The sequence below is a fragment of the Typopeltis vanoorti genome, chromosome 11, assembly GCF_054136105.1.
Source record: "Typopeltis vanoorti isolate ZY-2024b chromosome 11, IOZ_Tvanoo_1.0, whole genome shotgun sequence".
Taxonomy (NCBI): domain Eukaryota; kingdom Metazoa; phylum Arthropoda; class Arachnida; order Uropygi; family Thelyphonidae; genus Typopeltis; species Typopeltis vanoorti.
The window spans coordinates 97,768,730-97,787,623 of NC_143559.1; the positions used below are offsets into that span (position 1 = coordinate 97,768,730).

General features: G+C 35.5%; 1 protein-coding gene across 1 annotated transcript in view; it reads left to right on the plus strand.

Annotated features, from left to right (window-relative positions):
• LOC150101865 (uncharacterized) overlaps window positions 1–15,073 on the plus strand; it is a 207,622-nt gene extending 192,549 nt beyond the window's left edge. The window contains exons 7-8 of the mRNA XM_090400008.1: window positions 1,198–1,320; window positions 10,873–15,073. Of these exons, the coding sequence (XP_090256134.1) occupies window positions 1,198–1,320; window positions 10,873–11,042 (293 nt within the window). The 3' untranslated portion in view covers window positions 11,043–15,073. The remainder of the gene's footprint in view (window positions 1–1,197; window positions 1,321–10,872) is intronic.
• The last annotated feature ends 3,821 nt before the right edge of the window (window positions 15,074–18,894 follow it).

The following is an 18,894-nucleotide window of genomic DNA, read 5'->3' on the forward strand; positions in this document are numbered from 1 at the left end:
CAGGAAAGTCTAATCTTATTACATATTTATGTTTACGTTTTGTCATTGTTAGGAGAGACATCTGTGAAGTATTTAGTGAACTATTATACTTTGAGATTATCTATTTTAAAATTCGATATGAGACATGTGTATTTATTATTTAATTGCAGTTAATTTATAATTATAATTATATATGGGATTATGTATCATAATGTTCAAAACGAAACTAACATTTTTTAAATTATTATTTTATAATTATATTATGGGATTATGTATTTTAATATTCGATACGAAACTATATAAAATTCATGTTTATTATTTAATTACTTTTAAGTTGTAATTAAAATTAAATTAAATTAATTGAAATGTTCTTTAAAATTTGGATAATATCCATTCTCCAAATTTTAAAGAACATTTTAAAATGAGAAATTTTTCTTCAATTAAAAAAAAGTTTTTTTTTTAATTGAAGAAAAATTTCTTCAATTAAAAAAAAATTAAAAAAAATTTTTTTTTTAATTGAAGAAAGCTATAATCGGGTTATAAATGCCTATTGTTATCAAAAGGAAATTAAATCACAGGATGTGATTTACTAATACTGCTTCTCCCCCTATTAAAAGATTATGAAATAAGAATCGGGCTACGTGATTTCATTATGAAATCAAAAAGCCGTTCTCGACCAAATTAAATCTACTGCTGCAACTGACGTGACAGTATTTATATGCGTATACGTTATTATTATGAGAGCAAGAGATAAGTAATAGCAGTAATTGACGTGTCACCATACACCACAAGAAAAACCTAAGCTCGCACCCTTGATAACTGTCCAACTTTTAAGGATGACCTCCTCCTCTTTGTTCTTTCCAATCTAAACACATTTGTTAAAATATCTCCTTTATTTTAATAACATTTTTTGATCATATCCGGTCTTTCCCGCCTAAGCCTCTGTAGCGCACATTTTCTCACTCTGTCTTCATACACAATGCTGCACATCATTCCTGAAACTATCTTTTATTCACCACCTTCTTGAACATCTCGAAATGTAAGGCGATCAAATCTGAATGCAGCAACATAAATAGTTATATCTACGCTTTATAAAGACAAACCGTAATAACTTCTTTGTCCCGCATCGCTATAGGATTTTACGATTTATTATAATATATTTCCCAGACTACTTTTGCATTCTTAATTTAAGAAGTTTTTTTTCTTCTTTCTTTGCAGGCACTGAACAGATTATGAGGGTCCTCTTACAGAAAGATAGCAACGGACTCGGTTTTTACATTGAGGGTGGAAAAGAATCACCCCTTGGAGACAGACCACTTTGCATCAAACGGATATTTAAGAGTAAGTTTTTCTATAATAAGTAAGACTATTCTTCAATATAAAGGGGATGGGGAAAAGAATTGACCTTCCTAAAATGCTAAAATTGACTATAATAGTCAACTTTAGCATTTAGTACATGGGTGTTAGGGTTAACCAACTTAGCCTGTAGTTAGCATACATCTTCAGTGAACTGCAGACGAACTTTTCAAAAGGTGTTTGGCAAGCGAAATCGAATTGGCCAATTTAGATTTGTGTATTTATTTCTAGTATTATAAGCGACAATGTTCGATCCAGATCGTTATCCTGGAAGAACATATTTAATATAGTTTTTTTTTTCTCTTTGCGGAGCACAAGCCATTTTATTAATACCTTAAAGTAGTAGTAATGCTGTTAAAGTAGTAGCAGTGGCATTCAATATGTCAAGGGCTAACTCCGATTATGTAAATTAGGAAGTACCTGTTAGAGTTCACTTAGAGAATATATCCAAAAACTTACTTATACGTATAGATAAATTGTTTTATATCAGGAAATGAATCATACTTGTATTAATCTTCAATGGAGTGAATAATACACTTCGCTCTGTCGAAATTTGATTTGGAATCGATGTATGAAAGAAACTTCTCCACATTGAATTGCATGAAATCTAAAACAGCGGTTCCGGATTATGTAATCCTCAACCCATTCACGCTTCCAATGTACAATAAGTTTATAACATTTCGTGGGTGCAATTCGACAAAAAAAAAAAAAAAAGTTAAAATACAATAATGAATCATCAGTACATTATAAAGTTTTTAACTTTAATCATCACAGTTAAAACTGTCATTAAAAATAAACTGTTATAAAGAGCACTGCATCTGAAACAAATCTCAAGGATGTTGGAAATTCCGGACATAAATTTCGGAGAAGAAAAGTGTAATTAAAATATTTGCTAAGCTACACAAGGCAACTAAAAACTCCTGTATCGGTGACAATCGAAAGAAAAAAAAAATCTTGTGCTAGATGCAGTCTATATATATATATATATATATATAAGTTTTTAACTTGGGTATAATGTATATTAGGGTTACGAAGTAATTTTATAAGCTTTGTTATTTTACTCCTAATCCCAAGTAAGCAAACAGTTAAGTGTGCGTCTGAACGTAGTTCAAGTCTAAAGGTGGTGCAACACCAGGGCAACTCATTGTAAAGGTGGATAATTTCTTATTAAAAATAAAAACACCTTGCAACTTCTATAGGTAAAGTTGATAAGGCTCTGTATTACTAAAACCTTGGTATTTAGGGTCTAGCTACTCACTGAGGAGACCGCAAAAGAGGTTGAAACCGGTCTGGGTAGTGACCCCACCCATAATGCATTGCAGTATACATCTTCTAGTGAGATGTGCTTTACATTATGGGAAATACTAAGAATAGTGATCAGAGCTTTTACCACCTTTACAATGAGTTGCCCTAATGTTGCACCACCTTTAGACTTGAACTACGTTCAGACGGAAACTTAACTGTTTGCTTACTTGGGATTAGGAGTAAAATAACCAATATATATATATATATATATATATATATACAATGAGACTACATCGTTGGGTGTATGGACGTTTTTAGGACGATTTTGTTGCTAAAGATTGCAGGAACGAACCATGGGGTGTTAAGAATCATTCGCAGGCACTTGTTTTGTACACGTTGCAGTTTGAGAATGTTAGTATTGGAGGTATGGCTCCAGGCTGGAGTGGCGTAAGTGATTATGGGACGAATCAGCACCTGGTATAAAAGCAATTTGATTCTGATGTTTAGCTTGTTGTTCCTGTTAATGAGGGGGGGGGGTAGATCTGGGCGATGACTTTAGATGCCTTTGCACACGTAGTCTTGATGTGTTGGTTAAAAGTTAATTTTTTGTCCAGCACGACACCAAAGCATTTTGTTTCTGTCTGCGAAGAGATTTTAGTGTTGAATAGTAAGACGTCTCCTGCAGGAGATATCGATCTTTTCGTGAAGAGAATGGCTGAGCTCTTTTGGGGATTTACTTGTAATCTCCATTTGAAGAACCATTTCTCTAACTTTAGAAGGTTTTCTTGAAGCTTTTTAGTAATGAGGTGTGACCGAAGAGATCTGGCTAATAATGCTGTATCGTCCGCATATAGGGCCATGATGGATGATATTGGATTGTGTGGAATGGCTGACATGTATAATCTTGACCATTTATCTTGACCTGCATGCTTCTATTTTGTAGATATGATCTAACTAGGTGTATACCATTTTCAGTGAGATACCGGCTGAGATAAGTGTATGTAGCAATCCGAAGTGCCATATTTTGTCAAACGCTTTGGATAAATCAAGAAAAACAGCTCCAGTGTATTGATGCCAGTTGTAGCTAGTGATAATATATCCAACTATTCTGAGGATTTGTTGGGTAATACTATGGTGTTGCCTGAAACCAAATTGTTCTTTAGGAAGGAGGTCTAGTTCATTTATTGAGGCTTGAAGTCGTGAGAGGATGACTTTCTCTTCAACCTTACCCAGGTTGGGGATGAGACTGATTGGACGATAATTTTGAGGCAAGCCAGGGATTACTGGCTAATGTAATCCCTATACATAAGCCAGGTCCTTGCCTGGCTTATGTATAGGGATTACATTAGCTAGTTTCCAAGTGGTAGGAAAATAGTGAAACCTTAAGATTGCATTTATGATTATGGTCAGGTGCACTACAGCTTTTCGGGGAAGCAGCTTGATCACTTTATTTGTGATGCAATATAGACCAGGAGTTTTTTTGTTCTTTAAATTTTTTATGATATCATATATTTCAGCAGGTGATGTGGGTGCAATATGGCCAGCACTGGTATCAGGAAGTTTGAGCGAGTGTCTGACCTGTCTGTGAATTTTATACAAGTGATTGTAGTCTAAGTTTTCATATGAAGGTTTGCTCTTCTAAAATTTTTGCTATGGCTTCTGCCTTTTCTACGTCTGTGTGAACAAGGCCCTGGTCAGAAAGTATAAGGGGAAGGGATCTGCCTTTGTTTCTGATATTCCTCAGTAGTCCCCAGATAGAGAGATCAGTAGGTGAGATAGAAGCTAACTTTTCTTCCCATAGTTGATCTCTGTAAGCTTTGAGTGTATCTCTCACTGTCCCATTTAGTCTGTTAAGAACTGTTTTGTCTTGTGGTGCGCGGGTATTGTGATATGTTTTCCTTGCTCTATATATTGCCTGATCATGTTCATAATGTTTTCAGGCAGACGACCAGGCTTGAGGACAGATTTGTAGGAGTTGGCTGCCATTATAGCGGAATTAATTTGTCGGGTGAGGCTTGTGACTGCTATTTCACATCTTCTTTTGAACTTATATGAGGAACAGGTCCAATGTAATCCCGGAGTACTTTTGACAATTTTTCCCACGATATAAATGAGTGAGAGGAAGGAGACAGGCATTCTTGTTTTCCCAGCTATAGCAGACTTGGGTTATGATCAGATGACAACTCGTTCAATGATTTTAGGCCTGTACTGATATAATATTTTGCAGGATAACTATTTCCAGGATGTTAGCAGTGCCAAATGTACTGAGATGAGTTGATTCGGTGGGGCCTGCCACCACAGCATAGTTTGATCCTATGTAGTTGGAAAGGATGCAGCCATTCTTGTTGGTGGTTCTACAATTCCACGCTGGGTGCTTGGAGTTTAAGTCTCTGGCAATAATGATGGACTCTCTAATGCCTAAGATGGCATTTAGATCAGAGTCAGTAGAGTTTTTAAGGGTGGGTTGTAAGCTGAGTAGATATTTAGTCTGTCAGCCGAGCTAGTGAACACTTCCATGCCTATGACCTCAAGGTTAGTGGTTGGAGGGTTTTTTTACAGAATGGTGTTTGATATAATTTTTTACTGAAGATGGCAGTGCCGCCTCTATAGTTTAGCCTGTCGGTTCTGTACAGGAGATATCCCCTTATTTTAGGGCTGTCCGAGGGTCTTAGATGTGTCTCGCTTATTAGAATAACATCTGGCTGATATCTGTGAGTAAAATCTTGGAATTCTAAAATTTTGTTTCTGAGGCCATTTGCATTCCATGCAACGATCTGAAGAGAGGCTGGAATTAGTTTGTTTCTATTCATCTATAGGTGCTGTGAGGATGGCTTGTGTTTCACGTAGGAATATTTTAGTGGAGGTTGCTGAAAAGTTTGACATGCTGAAGTCTTGTAGCATGTTTGCTAGAGAGGCAGTAATAACAGCTGTCAGGTTTGTAGGTGCTGCTGGCCGATTCTGTTCTAGTGTTGACTTGTTTGAGCGGGCCACATCTGCATAACTTCTTGTCTGCCGTTGGTATTCTCTATTCTTGAAGACCTCTGATTGTGGCCGCTGTGGTGCAGGGGCCTCTGGTATTCGTGTTTTAGAGGAGGAAGACTATTTAGCTGTCTCCAACCACCTGTTCTTCGGGTGTTGAATTGGCGGGATGAGAGCCACCGCAGTTGGCACATTTAGCCAGGGTGGTTTTCGGCTTGATACAGATATTGGTTAGGTGACTATCCCCACATTTCAGACATTTAAACTCAGCTTTACACAGTTTCTGGGCGTGGCCAAACTTTTGGCACCTGTGGCATTGCCCTGAAGATGCCCTTTTCCGGAGTGACTCTGGTGTGATGATGAGCTCGCAGATTGATTTTAAGTTGTAAATATTTTTGTATATGTTGTGGATCTCTACAAGGACTAATGGCATAGGAGTCTTGTCAGATCTATACATTCTGCTGTCCTTTATAGGAAGCAGATCCTGTAAATTAAGATCAGCAGCTATCTCTTCTGGATCAGTGTCTTCAGAAACTCCACGGAGGACCACTTTTAAATTTTTTTCTGAACTGAGTGAGAAGGTATGGTACTGAATACCTATGAAGTCCATTACCTACAGTATATTAATTTTCTATAATCTATCACCGTGGCGGGTTGTATCTTAATACCCTCATCCACATTTTTGGCCTTTGTGTAATCAATTTGTAAACAGAATATAGTAGATCTTAGAGCTGACCATCGGTGTTTTTCTCTCAGTATGATCGGAGGCACTTTTTTTTTTGGGGGGGGAGAAGCAGTGGAGTTCGAAACTGGACCGTCTTGTTCCATTTCTTTATGTTTGGATGGTTCTACGGTTGTTTTGCGCTTCTTGCGTGCGCGGACGTCTTCGAAATCTGAGAGGTAGAGATCACCGAGTCCAACTGTTCCTCCATTTTATCGGCGTCATCACCTGTGATGCTTGCGGGAGGAGGGGGGGAACGTATCGTAAAGTTTCACCTTTCCTGGCCAATTACTATTAAGCAGCTCACCTAGTCTGATGAATTCACGACATACTTCCTCAAATATCGTCTCATCTATTTGTTTTTCCATGTCTGTCAATGTGAAGTGTCAAAAGCTTAAAATAAAATAAAATAAAATAATTTAGTTGAAGGATGGCATTAGTGATGGCTACCAGATGCATAACCCCCTTTACTGGGGAGTAGCTTGAGCGTCTTGTTCGTTATTCCATCCGGACCCGGAGCCTTTTTGTTGTTTAGTTTTCTTATGATCTCATATATTTCTGTTGGTGACACGGATTTGTTGTTGGACTGGAATGAGGCATTTTGAGTAATTTTACGCACTTGTCTGTGGACTTTTCTTATGGAGTTTATATCTATATTGGTATAATTAGGGCTGCATTGTCTTTCTAAGCTGTCTGCAAATGCTTCTGCTTTTTCCTCATCATTGTAGGCGACTCTATATTCACATTGGATTGGAGGAAGTGTATAACGCTTCGAACGAAGTGATCTGATCATTCTCCACAATCATTGATCCTCTGTGTTTAGGTGATGTATTTTGTTATTCCAAAGTTGGTTTCGGTGGTCCTTTAGAGCATACCTAACCTAGTTTGTTGCTCTGTTAACTGCGTGCTTATCTGTGGGATCCATTGTTTTGTGATATTGTTTCTTAATCTGTTTTTCTCAAGGATAAGACGTTTTATATCCTCTGGGAGTTTATTTGGTGCACACTTGGTTTTACTTGTTACCTGTGATATTGCTGTTAGTTTGCTTTTCAAAGGTTTTCACTATCTTAAGTGGATGTTTCATAACTGGGCCAATGTTATCCTGGAAAGCTGAGGGTAGTTGTTTCCAGTTTACAAAGATGGTGGCGTTTTCCGTTAGATCTTGTATGGTGCCTAGTTGTAATATGATGGTGTTGTGATTAGAACTTAAGTCGTTAACTGCTTGTATTTGAGCTGTGTGCAATGTTTTTTGGTATTGATATATCAAGTACAGCTGGACGGCTGGTTGCTCCATAGTGTGTGAGTTCTGTGGGTCCTATTACTGTCTTGTTTATTGTAGTGGTATATGAATTCAGTAGTCTGCAGTTGATATTTGAGTTTCTGCTGTTCCATGTTGAATGTTTGGTATTAAAGTCGCCAGCTACGATTACTGCTCTACCTGCGTGTAGTATTTCACCCAGATCTGATTCTAGGAGTTTTTTATTTGGGCGGTTGTAGGCTGCATATATCCTGATACTGCTTGTGTTTTCCATATGTATTTCTATTCCTATGGTTTCCATGTGTTCTGTTTGGGGTTTGGCTATTGTATTATGCTTTGTGTTTCTTTTGACAAAGATGGCTGTGCCTCCTCCTCCTCTTGCATAGGATCTATCTGTACGGTAAGTGCTATAATTGTTGATTCTGACCTTGTCACTTGGACGAAGGTGTGATTCATTTATAAGGATGATGTCTGTTTGGGTTTCTGCTGCAAACTTCGGTAGTTCCTGTATCTTGCTGGATAGTCCGTTTGCGTTCCAGCTGATAATCTGTAATAATTTAGGTTTTCTATTAGCCTTATCCATTAAGGATTTCAACAAGCAGTGATTGTGGGTCTTAAGATGATATCCTTGCCTTCTTGAGTTGGGTTGGTTTGTCAGAGTTCAGCAAGCATTTCTCCTATGTGGCTTGTTATGTTCTGCAGGATAGGTTTGTTGGTTTGCTGTGACTGGTTTGGTTTTGTCTTTGGGACTTTTAGGTAGGTTGGTCTTGTTACTTCCGCATACGTCCTTCCGTCCGTTGTGGAGACTTTGGTTTGATGGGAGGATGTACGTTCTTGTATAGGTTTGCTGGTTTGAAGTTGTGTCTTTTGGTTTTGAGGAAATGATATGCAGCCCCTATTTTGCTGGGTGTGGTCCTCCGCAATTTGCACACTTTGCTGTTTGTGTACGGGATTTTTCGCATTCATTTGTTGCGTGTTTGCCACCACATTTAATATATTGGTAATCTGCTTTGCAGCAGCGTTGTGAATGGCCAGACTTTTGACAGCGATGACATTGTGTTGTTGTTTGTTTATGTTTTAGCGATTCAGTCTTTATGACTAAATCACAAATAGTTTGAAGATTGTATATGTGTTTCTGGGCTTTGCTGATCTCTACCAATATTAGAGGATATGGGGTTTTATCAGCTCTACACACACGGCTGACTTTTGTAGGTCTGAAGCCTTTGTTTTGGAGATCTGCTTGTACTTCATCTGTTGTAATGGACTCTATTATCCCTCTGAGCACAACTTTAAAGTTCTTTTCACTGTTGAGTGAAATGTGTGGTAGGCTAGGTTGCTATTATTCAGAAATTTTGTTAGTTGTCTGTAATCGGTAGAAGTTTTTGGCTGGATGCGAATTCCTTCTGTATTAGTGGCTTTCATAAATGATATTTCTAGAGTTCGGAGTGAAGTAACAACTGATGTCCAATGGATGACTGGGAGTATTCTTTCTTTTGAGTTTATATTAATATCAGTCTCCATTTATACTGTTTTGGGTGATTCTCTAGTAACGGAAATTTTCCTTTTTTTTAGTTTTAATGGTTTGGAATTCTTCCTCTGTGTCAACTGTATCCAATATATGGTGGACATTGTTTTGGGATATTGCCATATCATCAGGATCTAGTGACTGTCCCGAGCTTCGCTGTCCGCTGTCCAATGCTGTCACATTTTCCAGACTGTCGTCTGTAACAATTGTGGGGGGAAACGTGTCATAGAGTTTTACTTTTCCCGGCCACATACTACTAAGCACCTCACCCAAGTGGATAAATTCCCGATAAACGTCCCGATAAACTGATAGACGAGACAAATTTTTTCTCGTCTATCAATTTTTCCATGTCTATGTCTATCAATTATCAAAACTTAAAGTTTGAAAAGCTGGTCCTAGAACCCAAATGTGAAATCCCGTAGATCAAATCCATGATCTACCAGCAAATAGAGATCCCGTAGTCACAAAATGAAGAAAAAGCTTACCTTTAAGTATTTTGATTCTTGCGAGTGGATTGAGAGAAGCTTATGGAAGTTCGACGAAAGAGCGAATCACTTCTCTAATCATTAACAACCCACAATTCAATCCGTAATTACATTATTCACTAGTTTTATAATCTTAATCCTCACCAGGCAAATGACCATAATCTGACACCATCACCACTACATAATAATCACTTTTTTAACCATCCCCCCCCCCAAAAAAATACAAATTTTTTTCTGTAGGCAAATGACCCCTTTTTTTTTTACTAGATGGGCGAAGCAAGAATGCTTTTCATATTCCCCGTTATCTGTAGAGGACAATGTAAGGATAAGGTATTATTGAGCTATGAGCTCTAATCATGGCAGAAGGGTAACAGCAATAGCCGAAAATAACCCCATATAATTATTGTAGTTAATTGCAATATTACGATATGGAAAGTTTAAAAGGTGTATAAGCTTATTTAGAATTTAGAAATTACACTATATGAACTATTGAATTAATTACTACTTATAAGTAAAACACAGTTACATTATTATTTTAGAGAGATATAAAATCTATGAGGTATAAAAGCAATTTAGCGGAAATGACATATCACACGATACGTCATTTCCACCAAATACACTAATAAATTAGACTGACGGAATAATTAGATGTATAAAGAGTTTCTAGGTTCAGCTATTTTCCTGATACTAGTTTTCAATGATAGATAAAAGTGATAATTAGATATGTGAATTTTAAAAAAAATAAAATAAAGCAGCTATTTTTAACAGCTGGTTTATTTTATTTCATTACTTAAAAATTTCTGCTTGATTGTTATCAGCCACTTCACGTTATTAAAACCGAACGTGATCTCATGAAGCAGAACGTCTGCTAACTTTTATTTCTTTACTAAGTGCAATGGAATGTGAAATACGAGACTAATTCGTGTCGTGATTTACTTTTCACAAATAGAAGACCTCCTTGAATTCCTGGATTATGCTCATAATAATCGTTAATTTGATACGAGCATAAGAGTCATTGTGCACTTATATGTGAAGTCAAGATTTTTACTGATTCATGATCCATATACATACTAAATAAACATGAGTGCTACAATCGTGTTTATACACCTCGATTTTGCAAACTTATTAATAATAAAATAGACAGAAGCGGTTATTAATGTTGGAAATGCCAGTGTGCATTATTAAAAACTCATAATTTTAAGGAACGGGTATATAAAAAAACAACAAAACAATGTTTCCATAAAATAGTGCTTATTTGTTATTTTCATTCTGTTTTAAACATTTTCGTGTGTTGTGATTTAACTCAATACTGTCTCTTTTCCAGGTGGCGCTGCCGATAGAGATGGGCAGTTGGAAGTAGGAGACGAAATCCTGTCTGTAAACGGACAGTCTGTCACATCTATGACTAGAACCGAAGCTTGGAGCTACTTAAAGAAAATTCCAGAGGGCGTTGTAGTTCTTCTGATTCGAAAACCTGCAGCTCATCAGTCTTAATTCTTTTAAAATCAACTGGAATTTGTGATTTAGTGTTTCACGAACTGTGCCAAAAGACACTCAAGTTGTAGCCTGAAGGAAAAACCACACTGTTTGTTTTTCAAGATAATAAAACTGTCTTCCAATTATGTACTATTTATGGGAAGCATTTTTTCCCCTTCTCTAATTTTAATCAACGCCATGAGATGGCTTTTATAGTGACCTATGTTTTTAAGTGCATTTTCAAGGTATTTTTCAAGATACACGCAGAGAAAGAAGCCACGAGTCCGATTTAACTTCTCAACTGTGGCCGATGTTGTCCATTTAGTGCAAAGGCTTAGTTTTAAAAATTTTTCTCCAAAAAAGTTTGTGCGGGCAAGGTTTTGCCATCGAAATGCCTCGTGCCATTAAAGAAACTTGACTAAATATATTGGACATAAAACCGTCCGAAATAAACAACAACAAAGGTTTGTTTCTTCCTGTGTTTATATATCACTAGCATCATAGTGACATCGAACTCTCCGTCAATATCTATTCAATGGAGTATTCTCAGTTGATAAAAATTCTTGAATCAACCATAATTGTATTCAGTGAACCCTTAAGTGAATTTTATAGTAATATCTCACTGCAGTATTATCAGCCATGCGTATAAAGCAGTGATGTCTTAATTTTCGGTGGTGGAATGATTCATAAAACAGGTTAAAAAGAACTGGTCAAATTGGAACATAAACATCACAGTTTTGTAAGATTTTAAAGGCTCATTTGAGGGGATATGCATCATGTACGTTTCTACAGCTGTCTGTTTTGACGAAGAGGACTGGCCATTGATATTAATTCTGAGTAGACTTGTGCCAAGCATGGTTAACCTTGCATTGAAACCCGAGTGGTTAGTAACGTCTAAAATATTTTCAATGATTTCCTCCATCATGGTCATTTCTGACACGATTATTAAAGTCTTCTCCAAAATTTTGGACAGATGAATGCATCTAACATCTTTATGTTTTTGTGTAACTTGGCATTTGCAGTATGAAAATAACTACCTAAAATTTTACATAAATATTAGGGTTTTTTCCCCCTTCAAAAAATCAACTCTATCATTCTCCCCCCCCCCCCCCCCGATCTATTTATAATCTGAATTTTAGTCGTTTTTTTTTCTACAATTCGCATTTATTTCAATAAAAACTAGCATATATGATCCAAAAATATCTTTGAACTGCGATGCGATCAAATTCGAGACTTGTTGACTGTTTAAAGAACAAACGAAGAATTGGCGTCAGCTGTAAGAATAGGTAAGTTGATGTGGCACTGAGCTTTAGCACAAAAGATTGCCAAGTGGTAGACGTTACGACATTTTCCAGTTTGACTTCATTCCTTTTTAAGCGTATACTTGAAGCTTTGTGCTGACATAAAGGTAGAAAGACAAGCGTAACCGCAAAAGTAGGAAGTTGACATTATTTTGTCCTACTATGAAAAGTTTTTACTGCCTACGCATTGTCACGAAGAGAAGAATGACATTATTTTTCAAGGATTAGTCTATTAACACCTAACATATGATTCATATCAAAAAAGGGCGTCTGACATTAACAGACATCTGACGTTACGCATATTATAGTCATTTAACCCGTGAATTGTATATAGAATTATTTTTAAAGTCTGCTTGCTCAGTTGAACAAGAAAATATTATGAGTAGGTCAAGCGTTTTTTGAAAAGTGTTAGATTTCGATGGTGCCAGAATTAAAAAAAAATTTTTTTTTTCTACTATAATACGATTAGTATTATAGGTTTCAGGGTCCTTCTTGGATGGGGCGTGTTAAAAATAATTTTTATTCAAAATAACAAAAAAAAAATTGGAATAGTTTTTAGACTGCAAATGCGTCTCGTATTACTATTTCCTTACTTTATATATATATATATTTTTTTTTTAACGAATACAAGATTGTATTTCATTGCCAAATTTAGGCTATCAAACGACTGCTTTGGTAATAAAATAGGAATATTATATCTCATTTCTTCTAAATAAAAGTTTTTTAATGTAGTAAAAATAATAAGTACCGTATGTCTTTAAAAAGAAATATTATACATACCTACCTGCTTGCCTATCCATCCTCTTTGTCCCTGTATTTTTCTCAACTAATTTTGCACCTCTTACTCCCCCCCCCCCCCCACAACTGGCTATTAATTTTTTTCCTTTATGAATTAACATACATAAATATGCAAAACCTTAAGTGTTTTTGAAACATAATATTTTCTAAACGATGAGAATTATTTTATATTTCACAACAAAATTAAAATCTACTTATCAGTGTATGTATCTCCCGAGTAACCATTGATTTCATAAGCTGCAGTTCCAATATTTATTCTTAAGATGTTGTGGAGAAAAAGGCTGAGAGAATAATCTTTTATTTGTAACTCTTTCCCCCCCCCTTCCTATTGGCTAAATGAATTCCCTCTCTCTCTTTCTTTCTTTCTCTCTCTCTCTCTCTCTCTCTTTAATTGTACAATTAAATATCATAGATTTAGTTTTTGTTGCGTTGCCTTTCGCCTAACCTTCACTCAGTATGTTATTGATAGTTAACAATACAATAATCTAAATACAACAAAAATTCTGAGTTTAATCTAAATACAGAAGGAATTAAAATCAATCATTGATCAACAATCTTGAGATTTTTGTGTCACATAATAATAATAATAATTTATCGATAACATGCAACGATATTATATTATAAATAAGGCGCATACATACCATAGAAAAATTGTTATACTTCCTGTCTGTTTTAATTATCTTTTTTTAGTTTGAAGCTAAAAATAAATGAAAAATAAATATAAATAAAATTCAAGAAAAATTGAACGAACTGAGTCACTGCATATATGAAATTTTCTGTAATTTTACTTTTTAACAGAAAATAATTACTGCGATTTTTTTGCTCCTACATATTACTTCCCACCCCTCCGTATTGTGTTTTAGCGTGTCCGATATAGACAAAGCTGAAATCAGTCTTAAAAATAACATAAATGATTGAGGGTTGTCGCGCAAGCGCAGTTACTGCAGTTTTTATTTGCGTAATAATTGTTATTTCTGAAAGCCACTGTTCTCTTTATCATTTTGTAATAAAAATGACTTACATCGTGGTATTATCGGAAGACTTACAAATATTGAATATTTTAGGTGCAGTTCATTTTATTGGAGAATTATAGTAATGACCAATGAAATTGCTATGCAGTTTAATAATGGCTGTATATAGACACTGATGACTAACTTTTGGCGCCCTCTATTATGCATCTGCTTGTTGGAAAAATAAATTCAAATCTTTCACATTATGCGTTTCAATTAGCATATCTCATTGTAATTTTACTTCACTTCATTTGTGGATGAAATGCATTTGTAAAAAACAAACAAACAAAAAAAAAACAGTTTCTATCCACCAAATGCATTCATTTCCATAATTATCAGTATTTTTGTTTTGTTTTTAAAACTTCAAATTTTATAAGCGTTTTTGTTTTATGCTGTTTATATTTTTCAAAGATCTTTCAAAGAAAATGATATGAAATAACGGCCTTACAGTAGTTATGCAACGTTCTGATCCAGAGGCTGTGGTGTAAGATGCTATGTCAAGTTGGAAATAACTGTGATATATAAATATTGTCTCTTTTACTAACATTTATTGATTTTAGCTTTGGTAAATTAAGGACTATTTTTGTACATTGTCTGTGCTGGGTTTCGCAGACGGGTTTGGTGAATTCTCCAAAGATCGGGAAATAGGTTTATGCTCACTGCATAGGGCGTGGCTAATCCAACCCTGTTCATATTTAAAATCTCAATTTTAAAAATGTGCTGCCCTCTAAAGGGAATAAATCGAACCTCCCTCCCCGTAATGCTTTGCTAAAGCAAAATGACTGTTAATATATACATATATATATAAATATATATATAATGTTGAATATTATGGTTAGGATTAACTGGGAACGTGTATGAAGAAAGAAAGAAAGAAAGTGCTAAATAGCACTAGAAGTTTTTTTTTTTTAATGTAATAAATATGAACAAATAAAATAATTAACAAACGTAATTTGTCTCAGATTCATTGACTACCTTCCATAAAGAAATGCTGTCCATAGAAACTATGAATGCCATTACTGTCTTATAGACGTTATCTCTGAATAATGTTTTAAATAAAGTATGTATACACTTGGTTACAATTAAGAGTTATCATTTTTATGGATATTACAAGGGATTCTTGGAGACCGATTTGCCTTCCTAGGTATATATATATATATACACGGATGTAATCTTACAAAAATTAATGGATATCCTCCATTTTTCTGGTTAAAAAAAAGAAAGAAATGTGAAGAAGAATGTTCCGGAGGACACAGTTTGATAGAATTAACGAGGAAGATGAGAAGTGAGTTCGGATACTTTGAAGCTGAACTGTATGGATGTAGACGATACCTGCTATTTTCTTTTTTACAGACTGAGTCAACGAAGAATGATACAAGTCACTTCGGCATAAAGATGCACAAGAAAATCTATAGAAAAAAACAAAAATAACACAACTGAGGGTCTGTGAATCTCACAAATGAGAGGGTATTCCTAGGTTGTTTGAATTTCGGATTTGCACAGACTTGGTCTGAAGATATAAACTTCGGGCCTAAGAAGGGCAATCTGATCTCGTTGGTAGATTTAGCTGTTATCGAAGATAAAGGAAGGAAGTGATTGAGATATATTTCGAGGGGTTTTGTTCCTAAAACACTCTTGAATGACAAAGAGAGTGATATTTAAGGCATTGATTATGATGTTTAGGACATTTGATTACTGAAGATATGAAGGAAAAAAATGATGTACTATAATCAAAACTAAGTCGAATTTCAGCGAGAGAAGATGAATAATATTATATAGGTGGAAGTGCGTGGGGGAAAATATGGAGTCCCCTAGGTTACTTCGGCAATGAATGGGAAATGACATGCAGCGAACGACTGCGAGGAAACTGGCAAACCCATTTCTAAAGGGTGGAAGGTCAATGTAAGCTGGTGGTCTGATAAGTAGGTCTCTGTGATAAACCTGATTATTTGACCTCTAAACCTTTATTGTCAGTGTGTTTAGAAATGGTCAATGTTGGCTTAAAGAATCGCTGGATCGAGAAAAGCTAAATCCATAAGTGATGATCACTGATTATCCCACAAGCTTAATGTGTACCTGCCCACCTAATGATTATATTAGTGTATAATGTCGATGGTATGGGTCTTTGAAATTATGGACCAAGCAACGAAGGCCAGTCTGCTATGTTGGTTACATGCGTGTACTTCAAGCCAGTTTGTCTATGAGGGATGAAAAACATCCTGAGTTTCCCATAGGGAAACCTATTTCTTCTTTATGAGACTGACTGACCCATCGTCATCATGAAATTCTTCATATGTATCCTCAAGAGATGCACAGGAGTATGATAGTTTTACATGATAAGTTTATATTAATATTAATACTAACGTCCCATCGATAATTCTCCTCCAAATTAGTCTATTGCCATATATTTAGCTCTTCTGAGGGACCCCTACTGCATCAAATCTACTTAGATTTTGGTCTTCCTAGGGGGATCTTTTCCTTCCATCCAAGCATCGAACACATAGTGTGTTAGCCTTTCCTCTCACATTCTGTTAAGTGAGCATAGCGCCTGACATTAACTCTGCTTACATATTCTTGAATGTAAACAATATCAAGTTGCTTTCCTGATATCTTCATTTTTAATTGGGTTTTTCCACTGATGCCGTTTTTTCACTTCTCCAATTTTTCTCAGAACTCATATCTGCAGACTCCAGTCTTTGATCAGACTGCTCTATTTCCGACTCAAATTTCAGATCCATAAATTAAGATTGGTTTTATCTTGTATACTGCTAGTTTAATATTTTGGCTAATTTCTCTCTTATTCCATATAAATGCATTCCGTTGATTTCCTACCATACCAACTTTGCTTATTCTGTTTATGTTTCCGTATTTAATTTTCCATATTCACTAAAAGTATGCTTAAATACCTATGAAAATCGGTTGGAATATGCTCCTGCCAATTTTTATAGTCTGTCTTTTTTATTGCCAATTTGCTTACGGGAGCCTTTCAGTTTAAGGAATCCTGAAGACTTCTACTGTTTATTTAGGAATACAATATCAACTAAATAAAGTAAACAGTTGAGATTGACATATTGCCATCAGGTGTAATATATAATAATTCTGAAATTTTATTAAGGAAGAACCTCATCTGTATTACTGGTAAGTTTAATAGCAAACTTCTTATACTAATAAGAGCACCCTATCTACTCAACTTCTTGATTAGAATCCTACAGTTTATTTTTATTTTACCATCGTTTACCTTTCTTTGTGAGAGTGATCTTCCTTTGTTCTGAAAACGACACCATACTCGAAATGGGACATATATTATAATATATCATCTATTTATTTCCTTTTTATTTTGCTCATTCTATCGTTTATTCCTTAATAAGCTTTCCAATTATTATTATTTTTCATGTTTTTAGCAATTTATATTTTATTCTTTCAGATTTCAATACATACTTTACAAATTCTTTCATATTGGCACTCATGTTTCTTTCTTTCAGGATTTTAAATATGCTTATTTTTTTATTTGGCTATTATTTCTCAATAATCCAATCCAATCCGCTGTCTGTACCATGAGATTTTAGCTAATGACAACGGAAGAACGAAGAATAAAGTACATCTTATCTTCAATATAGCCCTTAGGTATGTTTTCCCTGCTAACTAAAAATATAATATGGCCATTTTCTACTTTTTCCTTTCGGACACATTCATAGCGGCACACATTCTGTAATTTCTGTCTCAATCATTAAACTACAGTATTCCAGTCAAAGAGGTCGATTAAGTTGAGCGCTCCTATACGTAATAATCTTGCTATCAGATATATCAGGTTTAATGTCACTTTTTTCATAACATGATTCACATAAATGATGAATAAGATTGGAGTGTGTACCCATGTCTCATACCTGATTTAACATCAAACCATCTTCCTGTACCTGCTTCAATTCTAACTGCTGATTTATAATTTAAATATAGACTATTCCTTTGTGATTCTTACATTCAGCTTTGATTTACTTTTTACAGATAGGAACTATGAGAACTTTACTCCAATCGTCTGGAATTGAACCCATTGACCAGGCGTTGTGAATTATGCAACATAAAACATTGCAAAAAAATGTTCAAATATGGTGACATATTCACCATATTAGTACCAGATTAGTATCTTTTGAACTGCATATGCTCGGCTTCCATGTACTCCAGAGAATTGTTCGGGTTCGTGAGCACTCCACTGCTGTGGAGTTCTCATGACCAACGTAGTGTGGGTCAAAGTTGGGGGTCAGTGTTGTGTTTCAGTCAAACGATTGAGAATCATTGGTTGCTATAGAATACTGAAAATGTTTCAACAGTCAAAAAAAAAAAAAAGCTAGCGCGATGTAAGTATAGATGAGTACAATAATTCTACAGTCTCACATACAGGCCACAGTGGGTCAAATGGCTCAGTTGAATTCATTTGGCTGGAATTACTGCCAACGCGACTAATGCTCCAATTCCAGTGTATAATGCTTATTAACTGCGTTCTTTTCTGATTGGCTTGGCTATTTCCGAGAGGAAAAGGGCAAGCCGATCCATCTACGTATTGAGATCAGCTAACCCACTTTCAATGGTCAAATTGCAGTGCAATACAAATGAATACATCTGTGCTAAGTTTGGAACATATCAGCAGACGATTTTATTGGCGGGGTGCATAGGAACCGAAACAGTAAAATAAAGATCGTCTCGTCCGACAAATCCTGGTTCCAGTTGTTCAACGCTAATTATAAAGACAGATTGCTGCAGCATGCA